At 49.4% G+C, this 18,943-nt stretch overlaps 1 protein-coding gene across 3 annotated transcripts in view; it reads right to left on the bottom strand.

Moving 5' to 3' along the window:
* Positions 1 to 4,411: 4,411 nt before the first annotated feature.
* The window catches only part of PLEKHG4 (pleckstrin homology and RhoGEF domain containing G4), an 85,718-nt gene continuing 71,186 nt past the window's right edge, over positions 4,412 to 18,943 (bottom strand). Inside the window, exons 14-24 of one of the 3 annotated variants that reach the window (XM_059857254.1) lie at positions 15,090 to 16,033; positions 12,946 to 13,195; positions 12,236 to 12,325; positions 11,680 to 11,904; positions 10,617 to 10,787; positions 9,928 to 10,144; positions 9,217 to 9,333; positions 8,869 to 9,132; positions 8,082 to 8,278; positions 7,465 to 7,540; positions 4,412 to 6,274 (exon numbers count right to left, since the gene is read on the bottom strand). In XM_059857254.1, coding sequence (XP_059713237.1) covers positions 7,499 to 7,540; positions 8,082 to 8,278; positions 8,869 to 9,132; positions 9,217 to 9,333; positions 9,928 to 10,144; positions 10,617 to 10,787; positions 11,680 to 11,904; positions 12,236 to 12,325; positions 12,946 to 13,195; positions 15,090 to 16,033 — 2,517 coding nt within the window. In that variant the 3' untranslated portion in view covers positions 4,412 to 6,274; positions 7,465 to 7,498. The remainder of the gene's footprint in view (positions 6,275 to 7,464; positions 7,541 to 8,081; positions 8,279 to 8,868; positions 9,133 to 9,216; positions 9,334 to 9,927; positions 10,145 to 10,616; positions 10,788 to 11,679; positions 11,905 to 12,235; positions 12,326 to 12,945; positions 13,196 to 15,089; positions 16,034 to 18,943) is intronic. The other 2 variants (XM_059857256.1, XM_059857255.1) reach the window with 2 other exon arrangements.

The following is an 18,943-nucleotide window of genomic DNA, read 5'->3' as shown; positions in this document are numbered from 1 at the left end:
GAGGGGGTGCCGGTGTTTCCCGGGAACCGGGAGCGCTCCGCTGAGCGGCGGCTGCGGGGCCGGCACGGGGGGACACGGGGGGACACGATGGGACACGGCGGGACACGGCGGGTGTCGGACACGGAGCTGAAGGAAATACAAAACTCCCCAGCCCCGGGCAAACACGGGAGCTGTCCCGTCCCAAACACGGAACTGTCAGCGGGCTCACCCTGCGCCGGCTGGAGAGGACAACAGAGCCAGCCCTTTGTTCATGCAGCGCTTATGTATCAGTGGGATAATAAAAATGTCCTTATTTTAGGTTTTAATTTTTTTTTCTGAGGACATTTCCCCCTCATCCTAAATCACCACCCGGCTGCCCTTCTTCCATCATCCCTGTCAGATCTGCCATTTAAAAGCATCCAACGGCTCTTCTATATTAATGGTTTTTGCTGTCAAGTCGACCAGCAGAGAATGTCAGAGACGCCAGCGACTCCAAAACAAAACACCTGACACAAAACCAGCCTGCAAACCACTGTCTGGAAGGTTTATTAATTAAATTAATTAAATTATCTTTATGTCAGCTGAGACTTGAAGTAGTAACACGCAAAGATAATAATGGGTAAACCCAGGAGAATGTTCAAGACATGTAAACCCATCCCTGAGGTGTGACACTGCCCCAGAATTGCAGTTGTTATTGTACAGATTTATTTAGATTCTAATATTTAAAGTATAAGTTATTAACAAGTATAAAATATAGATATTAAGATATGGAGTTAGCCAGTATTCATACTGATGCTCTTTTTTAAATGCTGACCTTATCTCCAGAGGAAGTTAAAAAAATTATTCTGAAAAATTGTTTAAATATTTAAATAATAAAATATTAATGTATATTAAGTAATAATAATAAAGTATTGATGAGCACTCCCATATCTTTGTCTAAAGCCCTCTTTAGGGTTTTTTAACTAAAAGTCCCACATGATCAAACTGATTAGTTAATTTATTAGATGCCGTATTCTGTTTTCTTGGGTTTTTTTTATTCTTTGGGTCTTGCTTCTCACCTGTTCCCTGAGAGAAATGACACAAAGAGCATCTAATTAAAGAGATCTGTCATGTTAGCAATGTGTTAATTAGCTCTTAAATAAATTGCAGCCCTGCTCCTTCCTCCAGAGGGGATGGGGATGGGGATGGGGATGGGGATGGGGATGGGGATGGGGATGGGGATGGGGATGGGGAGGCACAAGGCAGGGCTGAGACCCCTTTGTGCAGGGGGAGCTGCTGGCTGGGCACTGCTGCCCGTCAAACAGCAGCTTGAGCTGCCTGAATTCCCTCAGGAATGTCTGGGAGTACTTTCCTTGGAGCAATGGTGCCATGAGGGTGTTTTAGTGGTGCTGTCTTTCTTCCACTGACCCCTAAAAATTGCTTTGAGCCTTAGAAATACCAAGATTTTAGTATCCAGTTGTTTTTCTTAAAATTTTTCATCTTTCTTGCTTGAACAGTATCAGCAATAAGATGGTGTGATTATCAAAGGAAAAAAGTCATGTTCCCCACATCATCTTTGATTATCAGTGCAGTCTGGAGCTACAAGCTGTCTCTGGAAGCTACTGACTTTAATTCTTGCATCCATTTAGAGAGGGTTTCACTCCCTCCTAATCCTTTTCCAGACATGCTTTTGACTCCTTTTTCTGTAGCCACTTGTATGAGAAATAGCCTAAAAACCTTCCAGACATCAGGTTGTTCTAGAATTTACAGGTTTGTTCTTCCCCCTCAGCATTTTCTTTGTGGATGAACCAGAGAGCATTGTGGGATCTGCAGAAGAAGAGTTAATTCATTTTAATGCCAGTGACTGGTATTTCTCAATTCCCAAAAGTAAAGTCACTCTGTCTCCTGAATCTCTGTTGTGGAAATCAGCTCCTGCACAGGGTGAGTCTGGTAATCATAAATTAATCATTGACCAACACAGTTTTGTGTTTGGGCACCTTCATTTTTACATGCAGACCTCAAAGTTACCTTTTCTCAGCTGTGTTTAATTTATCCTATTTATTAATTCTGCAGCTGAAGCCTTCCTTGCAGGCAAAGTGGGATTTTCTATAGTTTTTCTATAGTTTTTTTCCTGTTGTTTTTCTATAGTTTTTTTCATTCTCAGATAATACTGTGTGCAGGACATCACAGAGTTTGTGTTAAATTTTATCAATGCTCCTGAAACGTATCCAAATAAAAGTCACATTCAACTCCTCGGCCCTGTGAGCACAGAAACTGCTCCAGATTTCATGCTTGACCTTTCCACAAGAGCTCATTTAATGGTTTTGATTTTAATTAACTGCAGTTGAAGAAATCAGCTGCTGTGTTTGAGGACAATTTTATACTGCCTCATCTTACTGAATATAAATGTTTTAATCTGGAAAAGATGGTATTGCCCTCTCTAGTGCTCCATGAGGAGGTTCAGTTGGCCTGAAAATAAATTCATTCTAATGAGACACCACAGAATTTACTGTCACGTGCAACAGGGAAGTGACAGTTCCTCCTCTTCCCCTACACTCTGTATCTGCATAAATGAAAATACTAAATGAATATCTTTAACAAAGATTTAATTTGCTATACAAGTATTTTTTTGTTTTAATTAAAGTGTAATTTTGTCTTGTGCCAGTGAAGGGTGAGTCTGTACATCCTGGCTGGATGAAATGTCTATTTTCAAACATTAATATCTGCATATCCTCCAAGTTTTATCTAAACTCTGAGTGTCTTCTGATTTCCAATTTCTTCAATTTCTTTTTTAGAAAATGGAATAGACTCAAAAAAGCTTGATATTTCTAACATCAAATATTAACATTTTGCATTTAACATATTCCTTTTTTTTTTTTTTTTTTTTTAAGGCAGTGTTTAAAGATGTTCCATGTCCCAATACTGGGAGAGGAAGAGCAGCAAAGCTCAGTAGTCTATTACTGCATTAACAAACAGTGCACAATGACATTCACCATGGCCCTGTTGAGGTATGGCCTGGACCACATCCCACTGAACCAGAATTCCTGCATGCCCCGTCCCTGGAAGTGTTCAAGGCCAGGCTGGACCAGGCTTGGAGCTACCTGATCTTTTCTAAGGTGTCTCTGTCCATGGCAGGGGGCTGGAACAAGGTGATTTTTAAAGCCCTTTCCAACCCAAACCAGTCTGTGATCACAGACTTGTGCAATGTCTGCACATCTTTAATAAAAAGAAAAATTGCTCTTCAGATTTCTGTGGGTTTTTTTAGGGCAGATCAGCAAAGTCAGATCAGTCCAGCTGAAAAATACTCCATCTGCCCCCTCTGCTGGTGTCCCTGCTCTAAGGCTGAAAAAAGCTTTCCAGAACTGCAGTGGTCAGGAGAACTCTGGGAGCTTACAGGAGAGGGCACCCTCCCTTCACAGGCACAGCAATCTGTTACATCTATAAAATTTACCAATCACCAGGAATTGAGATGGCTTAAAACACCAGTGTCCTCTGAATATACCACATTCTACCAAATCAGAATTCTTGCATTCCCCATTCCTGCAAGTGTCCAAGGCCAGGCTGGACAGGGCTTGGAGTGACCTGGTCTAGTGAAAGGTGGCACTGCCCATGGCAGAGGGCTTGAATGAGGTGGTCTTTAAGGTCTCTTCCAACCCATTCCAGGATTTTGAATGGCCAAGCTATGTCTGGGAATTGTTGGGAGTACAAACTGGGTAGGGCCAAGCACAACGGCCATTACTAGCAGAGATAAGGGTGCTCCTGGGAAGGGTGGGTTTCCCAACAGCCCACTGAAACCATCTACCCTCTTCATGGGGGTCCCTAAATGTGGAAAATGCCACAATGAATTTTCCATGTGAGGTGTGTCATGACTGTCACAGAGCAGAGTGGGATTCCTGCTTTTCAGTATCAGACTTTCTTTATCCCTCGTTAGTTAAAGGGGGAGAAAAAAAAGAAAGAAGGGACAGAGAATGTCACTTAGCTTTAGTAGAAAGGCTGGAAAAAGGATTGAAAATTCCAGTTCTAACAAAGATTTCAGGGAAACACCTCTGGTTTAGGAGCTCATTTATTTTGGTTGCATCCTCTCAAAAATGCATCGTCTAATCTGGGATTCCTGACATGCAGCTCACTCTGTGGAAGTCAAAGTTGGCAATAGAAATATTTCTGCTTATGCCAATAAAACCAAATATTCTTTTCTCATTGTCTGGGTACCAGATATGGAATAGGGGCTAAAAATTGTTTGTGTACTTTTCAGTGTTTAAAATGACAGGCATCATCAGCCTCACCCCAATAACTTGCTGGGTTAGGTTTGGTCAGAGAAATGTTACTTCAACCTGTCCCCAGTACTCTGAGGGGGTACTTAAGACACCCCGGGGGACAACTGCTCCTCTCAGTGCTCTATCTCCTTCTGCAGCCCAGGCTCCCATGCTGAAATCATGCCACAATGCAAGTAAGATTCATATAAAGAAAATAACCTTTATTAGACAAATCAATCAAACCCTGAAGAAAGAGTGTCAGGTAAACAATACTAAAGGTTTGTCCAGCAATTTAGAAACCTTTGAAACTGAGAAATTCCAGACGTTTCATGTTCCTCTTGTTGCATTAGTAACTTCTCTCCCTCTTGTGACATGAGCTATTGCTGTCTTGTCAGTCCAGAAACCTTGCATTAACCCAGCAATTATCTCAAAATAGTAACTTGTAAAATATTCCCTGTATAACTGTTTCCCACGCAATTTTGTACAAAGGTGTCAAACGTATTTTCCTTGCTGTCTGAAAAAAGAACAAGGTTTAAAAACATCCAGCTTATTAAAATAAGTGTTTTACATACAGTACAGGAATTTTCAAACTTGAAGGAACACTGTCTCCAGGGCGGCTGTGGGGTGTAACACCCATGTCTGCCAAGGGGAGAAAATTGCAGTTAAATAAATTCCTACTCCATCGGCTTCCTCAGGCCAGATGTAGCACTCCTCTCACACCTGCAGGAGCCTGATTTACAGCCCTGCATAAAATCAGGAATAAACAGCAACTTGGCAGCCAAGCAACCACTGTTTCCAGAAATGCTAATTTTTATTTTGTCCAAGAATAGAGGGAGGGTGTCACAGCCACACAGTGACCTTGGATGTTACTCATGAAAAAGCCACCTTGGAACACAGGGCTTGTTTGTTCTCCAGTTATGCTGTGTTACTTCAAACAACGTCCACTTAAGGTTCAGCATTATGATCAACCCATTACACTCAAAACCTGTTGGTCTCAAATGCCAGCACATCCAAAGCTCCTCAAAACAGCCACAACAGTGGGACTGAAGTACCAGAAGAGGGGCTGAGTCAGAGAGGAAGCAAGGAGCACTGTCAATCCAAAACCAGGGGCACAACCAGGACAAAGCACAATGGAGCCTGAACTAAGCCACTGGAACCTGAGCCAGCAGGGCAAGAGAGAAATTTGCACTGGGACAGCAGCTACAGGGGGCAAGTGGCTAAAATAAGAGCCAGGAACTTTGGTGCCTCCAGAGCTCCACCAGACAGCTCCCTCTTCCTCACTTCTACTGACACCTCCACTGGCTGCTCCAAAGCTCCTCTCCGGGTCAGTCTCCCCACTGGCATCAAGGGAGTCTCTGCCTGGGCATCTCCCCCTTCTCTGGTGAATGCACTGAGGATTTACAGGTGGAGCTGGCAGTCCGAGCAGAGGTGGCACAGGCAGAGTGGCAGAGCTGACAGATGGTTATGAGAGAGAATAGCTCAGCACCAAGGCACTGGAAGAACCATCTGAAGAAACAATTCATAACAATGAAATTGCTTTTATTAGAATGGAAGTATTAAGCCAAGGAAATAAATTATTGCTACGATAGACATATTTAGAACATATGGAAGGACGTTAAATCTTGAGCTTCAGGTCACTATAACCCTGAAACAGAAAGTCAGACTACTTTTTTTAAATACCTCAATTTCTCTTCATGCCCTTCCAAAAACTTTATAAAATGTGCAGCTTACACAACAAATAGTAACAGAGTCACTTGTAATAAAAATCTGTACAACTCATAGCTTTAAAAATAATACTTTTTTTTTTCCCAAACTACTATGTTACTTATTACTTATAAATATAGGGCTAACGAGTTCTAAATGTCCAAGGTCCCATCCAACACCAAAGTTATTACATTTAGTTGACAGAAGCCTTCCTGGGACTTCGCCTCAGGCAGAGGTCAAGTTTTGGGCTGTTTGAAAGAGCCTGATAATGGACAAAAAACATCTTCAAGGATGAAGACTGTGTCCTTCTGCTGGTCAGAGGCCTGGGGTCTTCAGTGAGTTTGAAATGGCAATCAAACCTGGAACACAGCACCGTGCAATGGGTTAGACCAGCTGCACTCCCGGGACGTGGCAGGATCCCACAGGTCCCTCTGTCATGGCCAGCAGTGACTTTGCAAAACACTTGAAATCCACTGTTTGTCAGAGGTAAATTTTGGTGGGGAAAGAATATTCTCCTTGCAGGAGAAGCACAGCTCTTCCCTCTGTGCCTCAGGACAGGCCCAAAGGCTTTGTGCTGCTGTCCCTACTCTTCTGTGGCCACTTCAAAAGTCTCATCTGTGACCCTCCAGAAGGGGCTCAGGATCTTAAATCTGAACCTTGGCTGGCTCTGTACAGCTGGTTCTGAACTCCTGCACCTGTAGGCCAAGAGCCATGGGCCTGTGTGGTGTCACACCCCACAGTGCCAAACCTATGAGCCATTCACCACCCCTTGACCATTCAAACCCTAATCCTGCCTCTCTCATGCTTGTACCACTCTGCTCCCTGTGAGAAGGGAGGCTCAGTCCTAAGGACAGAGAGAAAAAAGGCTGAGACTAGAGCAGGCTGGTTTGAGTGGGTCCTGACATGACATATCAAGGGCTGCCAGCCACGAGCAGGAGCCCTGCTTGGCTGCAAGTCCTGTCAGGGCTCACCCTCCTTGGATCAACAGCAACTTCCTCGCAGACAAGGCATCCTCCTAAAATCCCTAAATACTGAAACAACCTCTGGCAGCTCCCTTAGGACATCCTGACCATAACCTGGCAGGCTCCTTTGCCTGGCAAAGTACCATTTCCTTTGGAGGTTCAAAGGAAACTGTGGGATAAATCTGCCTTGGGGAGAATACTGTCATTCCCCAAGGCAGTTCAGAGGGACTAAGAGCAGGATTTTGGCAAACAGCCACAAGAAACAGATTAGTGGTTAGACAGGTGGGCAGCATCAGAGGAAAGCAGCTCATCTGAACACTCAGGAAGTGGTCAAGCCTTTACTACCTGAATGTGGTTTTGTTTGTTTTGCTTCTGCAAGGCAGAAAGCATCAGACCAGCTGTTCAGAGTGTGGCTCCATGGGAGCTGCTCCTCTGTAACCAGATGAATCAGCGCCTCAGACACCAGTCAGGAATGCATGGGGAAAACTCACAGAGGAGCTGAGGGTGAGGTTCCCCTGACTCAGAGCTACTGACAAACCTGACCAGCACTCAGAACTGCTGGAAAATCCCCTGCAGGGGCTACTTACAACAACTCCACTTCCTGAGGCGGGGCCGAGGGGCTCACACTATTCTTGAGGGACTTATGGTGACCTGGCCTGCTTTCTGCAGAAGAGAGAAGCCAGTGTTAGTAGGGGGTTAGAGGACAACAGCATCAGGACAGGATCTAGTGAGAAGGGAAGCAGCTGAGAACTCTCAGGAACACACAGACATCTCAGAGCAACAGGCTCCCACTACTCCCTCTCATCATTCCCCAAAAATGGCCCAAAACTCTCAGGAAAGGAGCTTGGCAGCATGTGCAGCAGAGCTCCAGCCATTCCAGGAGGTTATATATGTACCCCAGCCCATGGCAGCATTATAGCTCCTGTTTGTGCAACATCTCCTTGCGCAGCCTCCAGCACTGCAGGTCCTTTCCAGCTCATCTCCTCAGGGATCTTGGCCACCTCAGGGCTGGCTCCTGCACCAGAGGGCTCTTGCCTGACCCAGAGGGGCCAAGTGTCTGCAAGAGGAAATGTCACTTCCCCACAGTCACCCCAAGCCCAAAAGCAGCATCTTCAGGCCCCCTGTGAGAGGCAGTGGCTTGAACTGGGGAGTCAGTTACAGGAGCAGGCAAAGTGAAGAGAGTGTTTTGGCTGCTTGCACTTACTGCAGAAATGTACTGGCTGTTTGTGAACCTGGGTCTGCCCTCCATGGCAGAGCTGTGTTGTGGGCCTACAGGCATGTAAGGGGGCGAGCCCATGTCTTCACAGAAGCTTTCTTGTGGGACGTTGGAGACACAGCCACTGTCGGAGCCGCTGGAGCCAGTGGCTGACATGCAGTGCGATGACTCTGAGCTCTCTGTTGCTGGGGAAAGAGAGGAAGGTCACTCTGATAACCACAACTTTGGGCTGCATATAACCCATGCCACATACACTTGATAATGTACCTGTGTGCAAAGGCACTGGCCACACAAGCCCACAGATCAGCCACACTCCTGTCTGGGCCTCTTTAAGGCCACAGACAACAAACCAACACAAGGAAGAAGAGTTATAATGATGCTGGTGATTGGTATGGCTGGCCAACAAAGTTCACACAAGGGAAGGCAAAGGCTGATGAGGCCAGGATGGTGAGGGCAAAGGACAGAGCACTTCATACAAGAGGGGCAGGGGCACAAGTCCCCAAGACCACAGCAGTATCAGGACACAGCACCAAGCCTGCCATGGATATGGCTGCAGCTCAGCAGGTACTTTATAGGCCCTGTATTTGAGCTAACTCCTCTTATGGAACTTGAGACAGAGCTGGCATAGAAGGACAGGGCCCTCATGCCCTAGTCTGGGTAGGAGGCAGGGACTACCATGACCCCAGCAAGCCTGGTCTGACCACACAGCACAGAACAAGGTGCAGGGATGAGCCCACACATCCCAGGTGCTGCAGAGCAGCGGGGCTGTACGTACTCATTGAGGGCTGGCTGCTCGTCTCGTGCTCCAGCTCATCTTCCTCGATGCAAGTGCCGATGTCAAAGGGACGTCTGGGGGCCAGGACTCCTGGCAGCAGAGCCTGGTCCAGGTACATGTGGAGGTTGAGGGGCCCCAGAAGGGAGGAGGAGGAAGGGGAATAGGCAGTGGGGGTGCTGCCGGTGGAGAGCTGCGTCTGTGTTCTCTTGAAGGGGTTGGAATGGTCAAACAGAGACACTGCAATTGAGGCTCTGGTCCTGGCACCTGCCAGAAAACATACAAAAAAAACTGAGAACCAGCCCTGCCTCACTCACAAGGATCAAGGGGGAAGGCACAGCTGGCACCTACCTCTGCCTTTCATGATGTAATCGATAGCACGGTCATTAATAGCTGCCTCACTGGGTTTGATATCTAGGAATGGCTTGTTACCCACACCCATGGAGACCATCTCCTGCATACGGATTTCTGGAGAGGAAGAGACCGACAGCCACATTGTGAGGCTGACCCAACTCAACCCTCCCCACAGGCATTATTCAGCCACAGGTTAGAGCACTCCTGGGCTGGGCTGCTTCTGAGCTGCTGAGATTAGATCTCTTCTCCCCTTGCTGCCCTCCCCAGCACTGTGGAGTCTCCAGGAATAAGCAATCATGCCTTGCTCTGGCCAAGTAGCTCAGCGCCATGCCACCTACTAGTCCTGCCAAGCGGGAAGCCTGTGGGGGACAGGAGGGACTTGGTCAGCATGATTCAGTAGTGAGCTCCAGTAGTGGCCCAGATCACTGGGGAGACCAACAAGTCTTTCAGGGGCACAGCCTGTGCTCACAGGACAGGGAATCCTGAGCATGGATCTTCCGTTCATGGAGAACAGGTGGATGTCTACAATCAGAGCTTAGACCAGTTGAGTTCCCTGGGGATGAGGGGCAGGGAAGGGACATGCCCAGCCAAGCCCAGCACATGCTCCTGAGGCTGCATGCTGGCACACGGCTGCTTGCTGCACAGAGCTGCCTGGTAACAGGATCCAAACCTACTCAGGACAGCATGAGCTGAACAGGGCTCCCGCACCTTTTGCGGCACAGAAGGAATTCCAGGAAGGAATCACACCTTTATTGCGGGCTGCCTGCTGCCACAGGATTTTGGCAATGTCACTGGTCCAGGCCTGCTTAGTCTCAGCTGAGCTGGCCTGGAGGATGTAGGTGTCACTGGACTTCCGCCTTCGGAACCAGATCTCAAAGCGCAGGCCGCTGTCTCCACAGTTCTCCGTGAGACCAATGTCTGCAGTCTGGGAGGAAGAGGAAAAGCAAAGCATAAACCAGACTGGACCAGGAACCAAAGGAGTAAGCTGCTTGAACCTTGTGTTACAGCTATCCCCAGCTTGGCAGACCTAAAAAGAAGGAGCTTGAGGGCCTGGAAAGCAGCAGGTATGTCCTGGACACGGCTGAGCACAGACAGCTCAGGCAATTCCTAGCGCTCCATCCAGAATTACCACCACTTCCCTGCCATGTACACTGCCTCTCCCCCATACTCCATGACCCCCAGAAAATTCTGGTTCTACATCTCACAGCACAGAGGGCCTAAGCATTAATGAGTGAAATATCCCCTTCTGGCTTCACTGCATGGTTTGGCGGCTTAGAAGTGGTGGGTGCAGCTCTTCTGCTGAAGGTGCCCCTCCTTCCCATTTCAGAGGCATGTGCCATGGGGAAACCAGCCATGGACACCTCCCACACAAGAGGGAGCTGCGGGGCTGCCCTTACCTTGAAGGAGCGCTTGTAGATATACACATCAAAGCCACCCTCGATCCTCTTGGGCTTGCTGAAGAGGATGAGGTCCTCAAAGAGGAAGACGTGTCGCTGGCACTTCCTGCGGCCCAGCCAGATGGTGAACTCGTCCTGCCGCACCAGCTGCCCCTGTTCCTTCAGGTTTACCTGGACACGAGAGGACATCCTTGTAAGACTCCACCAGCATGACCGAGGCAGCCCTAGACCTGGACTTGGAGAACATGGTCCCATATGGCTGTAGCCCAGGTGGTGAAGAAGCAGCAGCTACCTGACATCTTAAGAGGGCTCTAGGAGAAGTCAGGCTGCATGGCATTGCTGGGGACCACATCAGGCTGAAACAACTGGCTCAGGGGAGAGCTGGACCTTTCTCCTAGGTGTAACCCACAGATGACCCTCTTCTGTCAACCTGTGCAGATCTGTGACAAACCTCTGGAGTGGAAACTGCAGGCAGCAGCCAGAGCTTTCTCTTGGGGAGGAAATGAGTTCCATCCACTGCAAGGAGCCTATCTGGGTCAGAAGGCCAGCTCCTCAGTTCTTCCTGACACAGACTGATTCTACTCCACCCTGACCCCTGCGGTTTCTCCTTCTCCAGTGCGGCACTTTGCAGCAAGTCCCACTTAGATGATTTTGTCCTACCCTTGGCATTGGCATCAGTTTGAAATACTTCTTGCAATCTGCCTGACCTGCTTTTGACAGCTCAAGAAATGAAAGGTCCAAAGTAGTCTGCAGGATGCCATCTGCAAGGGCTGTGAGGCTGCCTCCCGTCACTGGTAAGCATCTGGGAGCATGTTTATGACAAGCAGCTCACTCAGCTAAGGTAGCAGCACTGTCTGCCCTAGGAAATCAAGGAGACCTCAAGGTCCCACTGCTCCCTTGCCCCATGCTTCAGCAGTCCTGCTATACTGTACTGGCAGACAGCACTCTAATCACTGGGGAAACCTGAGGGGAGGCTCACCATACAATCCAAAGACCCCAAGTCTAGAGAAGGGGAGTAAGTGTGGCTCTGTTCCCCTGGGCAGGGGAAGACACTGGAACGTACGTCACAGTCACGGATGGCATCCATAGCCAGCAGGTCATTTCCATGCCGGAGCTGAAACTTCACCATCTCCTCAGCAGCACGGAGATAGCCCAGCTCCTGCTCTTGTGCCTCGCTGCACTCCTTGATCAGGTCCTTCAGAAGCAGGGCATATTTGCTCATCCGCTGAATGGGTTTCAGCAGGTAGGAGGCCAGGTCCATCTTATCCCCCAGCTGCACCTGCTTGAACTGAGAAATGCAGCACAGTGAAGGCAGCAGTCTCCCCAGGGAGAACCCTGCGCCCCCAGGCAAGCGCTGACACCTCTTGACTGGGGCACTCAGGGAAAATGAGTACTTTTGGGGAAATGCAAGGCCATAGGACCAATACTGCTGTGTGCTGGCTTCCTTTCCCAAGCCTTCTCTGCACCTCTTCCCTGTCCCTTCCACACAGCTGTGCAGAGAGTTGTGCCAGGGAAGCAGAGGCAACACTGAGCCTGCCTCAGGCAGGTAAGTTGGCTCTGCCTAAACAGATCAGTAAGCAAACACACTGAGCAATCCTGATATAGGCAGTGGAACTCACCTTGAAGAAGGTATTCCCATGGCTGGCCAGCAGCGAGTCTGACTTCGGCTTGTTCTTGCTATACAGTGCATACATTCCAAACTGGTCTTTCTGCAGGAGATATCCATCCTCGAGTGAGACCCATGCACCCAGGACACAGTGACAGCCACAACCCTGGTAGCTTACTCTAGTACGAGTGAGACCCATGCACCCAGGACACAGTGACAGCCACAACCCTGGTAGCTTACTCTAGTACTTCTGCCTCTCCTAGGCTGCACCAGAGCCTCCTCTGATATTAGGAATAACTTTATTTCAAGCTCACTAAGAGCCAAGGAATGTTCTTGTCTTCCTACTCCCAGAGTAGCTAGGACTTTTTGATTCATTGTTCTTCTAGCCCTAGCCTCTTCCATACCCCAAGAGTCACCTGGTACCACAGGGCAGCTAAATGCATAGGGCAGCTGACCTCAAGACCTGTGTCCCTGTGCTTCTGCCCAGCAGCCCTCTTCTCCCAGAGTTGGTCTGTACCTCTCTGCTCACTCTAGTCATTACCTCTGACACCATAGACAGAAAACATGTAAGGGATATCCCTGGAGAAAGAGATGGGCTTTAAGGAGCAGACATTTTGTTTCCCTGGCAGTGTCTCTGGGTAGCAAAGCACAACATGAAAGGCACAAAAACCAAGCTCATGTCTGGAAGAGCCCGACCCCGGGGACAAGGTGCTGATGCCTTACATGTCGCAGGAAGCAGTGGCTGACCCTCAGTGGGTGGTTGCAGCAGCTCTCAAGCTCTCGAAGGAAGTATTGGCTGTGGAAGTCATAGAGTTTCTCCAGGTTCCCAAAAATGACGCTGCGCTTCCCACGCAGGTCCTGGGGCAGGTCGAGGCGCTCCATCTCAGGGAAGTAGCTGTCGATGGTGTAGCGGAGCGACCGCACGTATTCCCGCTCCGTGGTTACCATCTCATCGATGATGTGCCGCAGTTTGCTGCAACAGGAAACACCCAGCCTTGAAGGGACCCAGGCTGCAGCAGGGCTACAGCAGCCAGAGTGACTGCAAAGCACTGGACTATCACTACAGAAGCTCTCTCTGACACCCAGCATGGAAATGAGATAATCCTTGGCACAGTCCAAGCTCAGATACACAACTGTCCATGATTGCTCTGACCCTGAACACTGACAGGACTCAAGGGAACAGCATGAAGCTGTGTCAGGGGAGGTTTAGGCTGAGGCTATCAGGAAAAGGTCTTTCACCCAGAGAGAGGGTGCTAAGGCACTAGAACAGGCTCCCCAGGGAAGTGGTCGTGGCACCAAGCCTGTCAGAGCTCAAGAAGCATTTGGACAAGGCTCTCTAGCACACAGTGTGATTCTTGGGGTAGTCCAATGCAGTCAGAAGTTGGAACAAGCATCCTCTTGGGTCTCCCTTTCAGCCTGGGATATTCTGTGATTCAAAGGATTCAGGAAGGGAGTGCCCAAGGCTGGCTGTGATCCTGACCCAAACTCAGCAGGACACGCACCCACAGGCCCACCCAGCCCCTGCTCTGGACACAGTGGGCTGCTCTGCAGATGGCTGCTCTCCTGAAACAACAGTGACAGCAGAAGTCACAGTAACTTCTGTGAGGAGTCAGCCTGATGACTAGAGACTGTGGGAAGCAATGTCAACCCTGGGAGAACAATAGCTCTAGAATTAGGTGCTGTTGGGCTTGCCCTAGTAAAAGTGAGAGAGTAAAACTTAAGTGTCCTAACATCAGTGAGCAGCAGTTCCTAGCACAGGTTGCTCTCACATATCTCAAAGGATATGCCTCTTAGGTACTCGAGGTTTCCACTGTGAGGCAGTGTAGCACCAAGCATAACTACTCCAATGTGTCCCTTCCTCCCCTTCATTCCAGCCTTCCCTCAAGTCAATTCCTCTGAATGTTCAGAGAACAGAGCAGTGGAACTGTCTCAGCACCCACAGACACGGGAGACCAGCTGCATTGCTCCCTTGAGAAGCAAAGTGGTCACCCTGCTATCAGCTGGCACACATTCCCTGTCATGAGCTTTTCTGGTTATCCCAGGGATATCGGAGCCCCCTTCCAGAAGATTTCACTGTCCCCAGCCATTTCACTCAAGAGTAGTAACCATGGTCCCCCAGCATCCAGCCCTCTTTTCTCATCTCTGCCATTAATTTGTTACTTATAGTTTAATTTTTTCCAGTGAGAGCAACTGAAAGACCTGCCTGGAGACCCTTTGTCAAGAACAGCTCATATCCCTGGGCTCTCCAAAGCATAGGCACACATTGTAGTATGACAAGAAAGTTGAGATTCTCAAGGACAGAGAAGGAAAACAGCACAAATGCCAGCTGTTGGACACCCAGAGATTTCAGCCCCAAAGAACAAATACAAACACCTTCTCACCCGTGAAGCTGCTGTCACAAGGTGCTGGATGTGCCTCCCTACCAGTCTGGGAACAGCACTCCCAAAAGTGTGGGGGATGATGCCCTGAGCTTCTGCTCTCCCACTGCACCTGTACTCCTGGCTTTGTTAGGTTACTGAATACTGTTTCTGTAATCCCTCATCCACCAATGGAAGCAATGTTCAGAGACTCCCTCTCCTGTCTGGGAACTGAACTTTCCCCTCCTAGAGGAATCACACACTGTGAAGGAAGAGCCACAAATCCCATTTCTCTGTCACCTCACCAAGGAAGGTGCCAGATTATGTAGGAATATCCCTGTGGGCTTGCTCAGCATCACATACACACATGCAGGGAAGCTGGAGCTACATTTCCATCTGTCCTGTAGCCAGTGCCAAAGTAACCAGCACTACAGAGCTCCTCTAATCTCCTCTGCTGGCTGCCTTTTCATCACCCTGAGAAAAGGAACACCAAATGTCACTGACACTTACCTGCCCCAGCTCTTGGCTTCTGACCCGGAGAGGCAGCCCCTCTGTCCCTCCAGCAGGCAGTCTGCAGCCCAGCTGCTCACAGCTGGCTGCCGCAGAGCGAACGTCCTGTCCACCAGCTCAGTGCTGCTCACCTCCAGCCCCTTAATGAAGACTCCGGTGTTGCCATATCTGGCTGGCTCGCTCCTCTGGCAGCTGGACCACAGGCTCTCACCATAAGGCAGGTCAAAGCTTTGGGCCTTCCGGAGGACCCTCCTGGGAGGCAGCTTCCCAGGGACTGGAGTGGATGTAAAAGACTGCTTCACCTCTGGGGTTTCTAAAATGCTCTCCAGGTTCGGCTTTTCTTCAGGCAACGTTGGAGACTTACACGCCCTGCTGGCGAAAGAAATTCTGCTTGAGTGAGGACCAGGGCTGAGAGCAGCTGGGCAGACAAATACTTCCCCAGCATCAACATCACCAGGGCAGCTCAGGGAGGGCGAGGGAGCCTTCTCCCTAGTCCACTCCAGACAGCTGTTGGTTCTGTTGTAGCCATGAGATGTGCTCTGAGTCCTGTCCCAGTGGGACCTGGAGGTGGCCCCCTCAGAGTGTCTCCGGTGGGACAGAGTGCCAGTCTCACTGCCAGCCTGGGGCTGCTCCCCCACAGCTGGGTTGCAGTCTGACAGCAGGGACTTCCTTGTTCTCAAGGCTGCTTCGAGTTTCTTTTCAAAAACCAGCTTGGTCTCCTGGCATTTAGACCATGCAAATTTCCACTGCTTGAGCCCCTTGTCACTCTTCAGCTCACAGGCCAGCTCCTTCATCTCCTGGAACCGGGCAGCACTGATGTCCGGGTGCTGCCCCTTGTAACTCTCCAGGCACTTGATCACATCTGCACAGTGCTCGGCAGAGCTGCAGTCCTCCATGCTGATACAGGCAAGGTGTCGCATCCCTTCCAAGGCCCACTCGTACGCCTGCAGAGCGAGAACAAAACGCAACAGCCAGTCAGAGGGACTCAGTGAAGAACAACCCTAATTCAGCGCCTGAAGATAGGAGAAAGGATCAGTGTCTCGCCACCACAGTTCCTTGAGTGTAGAGAATAGGGGGGGCTGCTATTGTCAATGGGGCTTAACAATTCAGCAAAACAAACAGCCCCTTATGCAAAGGGCTTCAGCTGTGCTGGCTGCTCTGCCACAGCCCCACCTCCCCACCAGGTCCCTGTGAGCTGGCGCCTACACTGCTGGGCATGTTTGTCCTCTCCGGGCAGGGGGGGGGCCCAGGGAAAGCTGCTGCTAAGACTGCAGGAATTCACACCTCAGTGTGGCCCTGCTCAGTATAAAACCTGGAACTCTCTTTCCTCTTTTGCCCAGCCACTTTCACCACTGTCAAGCAGGACAAGGTCAAAGGGCACCAGTAAACTGCAGGCAAAAGGACCGCTGCTCCCTACACTGTTTTCCTGGAGCTGATAGCACACAGAAGCCACAGCTGGGCTCTGTGGATCACCCCAAATGCTCTGGCCCATCCTTGCAGCAAGGAAGAATCTGAGACCGTGCAGCTTGTGCATCTTCTGTGTCTGCTGGCAGCTTGTATAATGTGCTGTGGTCTGCCTGCCTGGCTCTGCTTGCCACTGCACTACATACTTGTGCTCGTTAGTCAAATACTGAGCTCAGCAGTTTATTTCTAATACTCCAGGAATGCTAGAAGCAGCTTCATGGGGCTTAACTCTAGCAGTGGTGCATATGCTGGTCTTGCTAAAACAGTTCTGCTGCATCAGTTAACCAAGAGAAGTGGGACAAAATGTGGTCCAGTGGGACAAATACAAGGGAAGAGCGAGTGTCTTATCACCACGGAAAGAATTGGGCTCAGCACCAAGACCTGTCTTAATAAAAGCAGAAGAAAGACAAAACATCTGATTTAGGCTCATAAGCCACCATTTTCTCTATAACACAGAGATGGCAAGATTTAATGATAGAGTAAATAAGATGTGACCAGCTGCTGTAGGCCTGGCTAGAGAATTTTAATGGTCATCAGTAAACACACAGGGTTATTTGTTGAAATCAGATACACAAGGTGGGGAAGACACCCTGGACAGGGCTGCCTGGCATTTTCTGCAAACTGCCCAGCATCAGTGGATGTGCAGAAACACCACTGGATGCCCACAAGTGAGCCAGACCATCTCTACCACTTAACCTGTCAGGCCTGGTGCACCTGCAGAGAAACAACACTCATTATCAGTGCCAGGAACAAAGTCATTGGTTTTTCCATTTTCCATTTCCTGAGCAGCCTCACTGTAACAACCTTCACTCAGAGAGCTTAAATCACTTACTTTTTATGCAGCTTTAGACATCAAGAAAATCTACCCAAGCTTTCTGCAAGCAGACATTGCATCCCCATCAGGGACATGGTGGTCAAACATATCAGGTGCCAGGCTCACTCTCTGTTGGTGACAGAGACAGACAGGGCAGAAGGTATTTCATTCACATGATGCTCAGTCCCTGATGGGGATGGCTTTGACAGCCAAACACTGCTGTTTGTAGGAGAGCTGAATGCCAGCACAGCCTGCAGCTTGAGCAGAGTCACTCTAGGGCCAGATTCCACAGGAGCTCCCACAGCCATCCACATTCTCTTTTGAGCTGCAGCTGCATGGTGTGCATGCAGCCAACCCCATTACTCATGCAGACCAAGGAGCTGCTTCAGAAACACCAGCAGCTGCTCAAGGAAAATGTTTCTCAGCACCATACAACTGCAGCATGGGACAATCCAAAGAGCAGCAGCTCCCTTTCCTCCCATCACCCTGCCTAGAGCAGCAACAGGCCCCTGACCTTCCGCTCTCTTGATCCAGGCTTTATGCTCCACACTTGCCCACTGCTGGCAGCCAGGAGGGAGGTGCAGAGGCAGAGGACATGTCAGATTTTGGTGGGAATCCCCATTTCTCCAATGCAGAGGTTTTTCTATTTCCTCGAGGTGGAAGCATTTCAAGGCGAGGTGAATCCCCAAGCCCAGCAGATCTGCACAGGAGTGACAGATGGCCTATTCTGTTGTGGGGTTTTGAGCTGCCCCCTCCAGCTGTACATAAACCAACGCCAGCCCCTTACAGCTCTGCCCAGAGCAAGGGCTGGCCATTGGTCTGGGCTAAGAAAGGGCACATCTCACCTCTCTGGCTGTGAAGGTCAATGGGTGATCCCCACTGAAGGCTGCATGCTGGCTGCCTTTTGCTTGATGGGAAAAGCTGAGCTCAAAAGACACACAGAGATGTCAAAGAGGGTGCTGAGAGCAATGTGCAGGAGAGGGACATCCAGCAGGCCTGCCTGGACTCTACAGTAATGAGTCAGGAAGGCAGATGCCTTGTGAAGGCCTTATCTAAGGCTGGGGTACTCATTTCCATGCACAGTTAGGAGAGAGAAGAAAAGAGACTTTATTTCCTGGAAACTCTGCAGATCTGCATGTGATTATGTGAAGAGGGATCAGGGCTGCAAAGCACACAGGACAGTAGCCCAACCACCTCTCATATTCATATGGTCTCTGTCTGTCCTTGGCAAGGACACCTGGGATGAGCAGAAATTACTCTCAATCTCGATGGCATTTCCTTCTATCACCCGTGCCTGTCGCAGGCCAGCAAACAGCTCAGCTTTGTTCCCTGCACAATGGAGCAGCCCTCCACATCCCGCAGCTTTGCTTGGTAACATGCTAAGTGACCACCAAGGCTTTCTCCAGTTACATTATCCGCTTCAACTGTCCCTTTTTGCACATAAATGGCAATCCTCTCCAGGGACCAAGTGTGCCCCCATCCTCGTGAAGGCAGGGGTATTGCTGTCACCTGTCCCATAGTAAGGCTGCAAGCAACACTCAGCCAAGCCAGGATACAGCCCTCTGGATGAGGGGCT

Source organism: Haemorhous mexicanus, chromosome 12, assembly GCF_027477595.1.
Source record: "Haemorhous mexicanus isolate bHaeMex1 chromosome 12, bHaeMex1.pri, whole genome shotgun sequence".
NCBI classification, from domain to species: domain Eukaryota; kingdom Metazoa; phylum Chordata; class Aves; order Passeriformes; family Fringillidae; genus Haemorhous; species Haemorhous mexicanus.
This window is presented reverse-complemented; position numbering and strand designations above follow the sequence as displayed.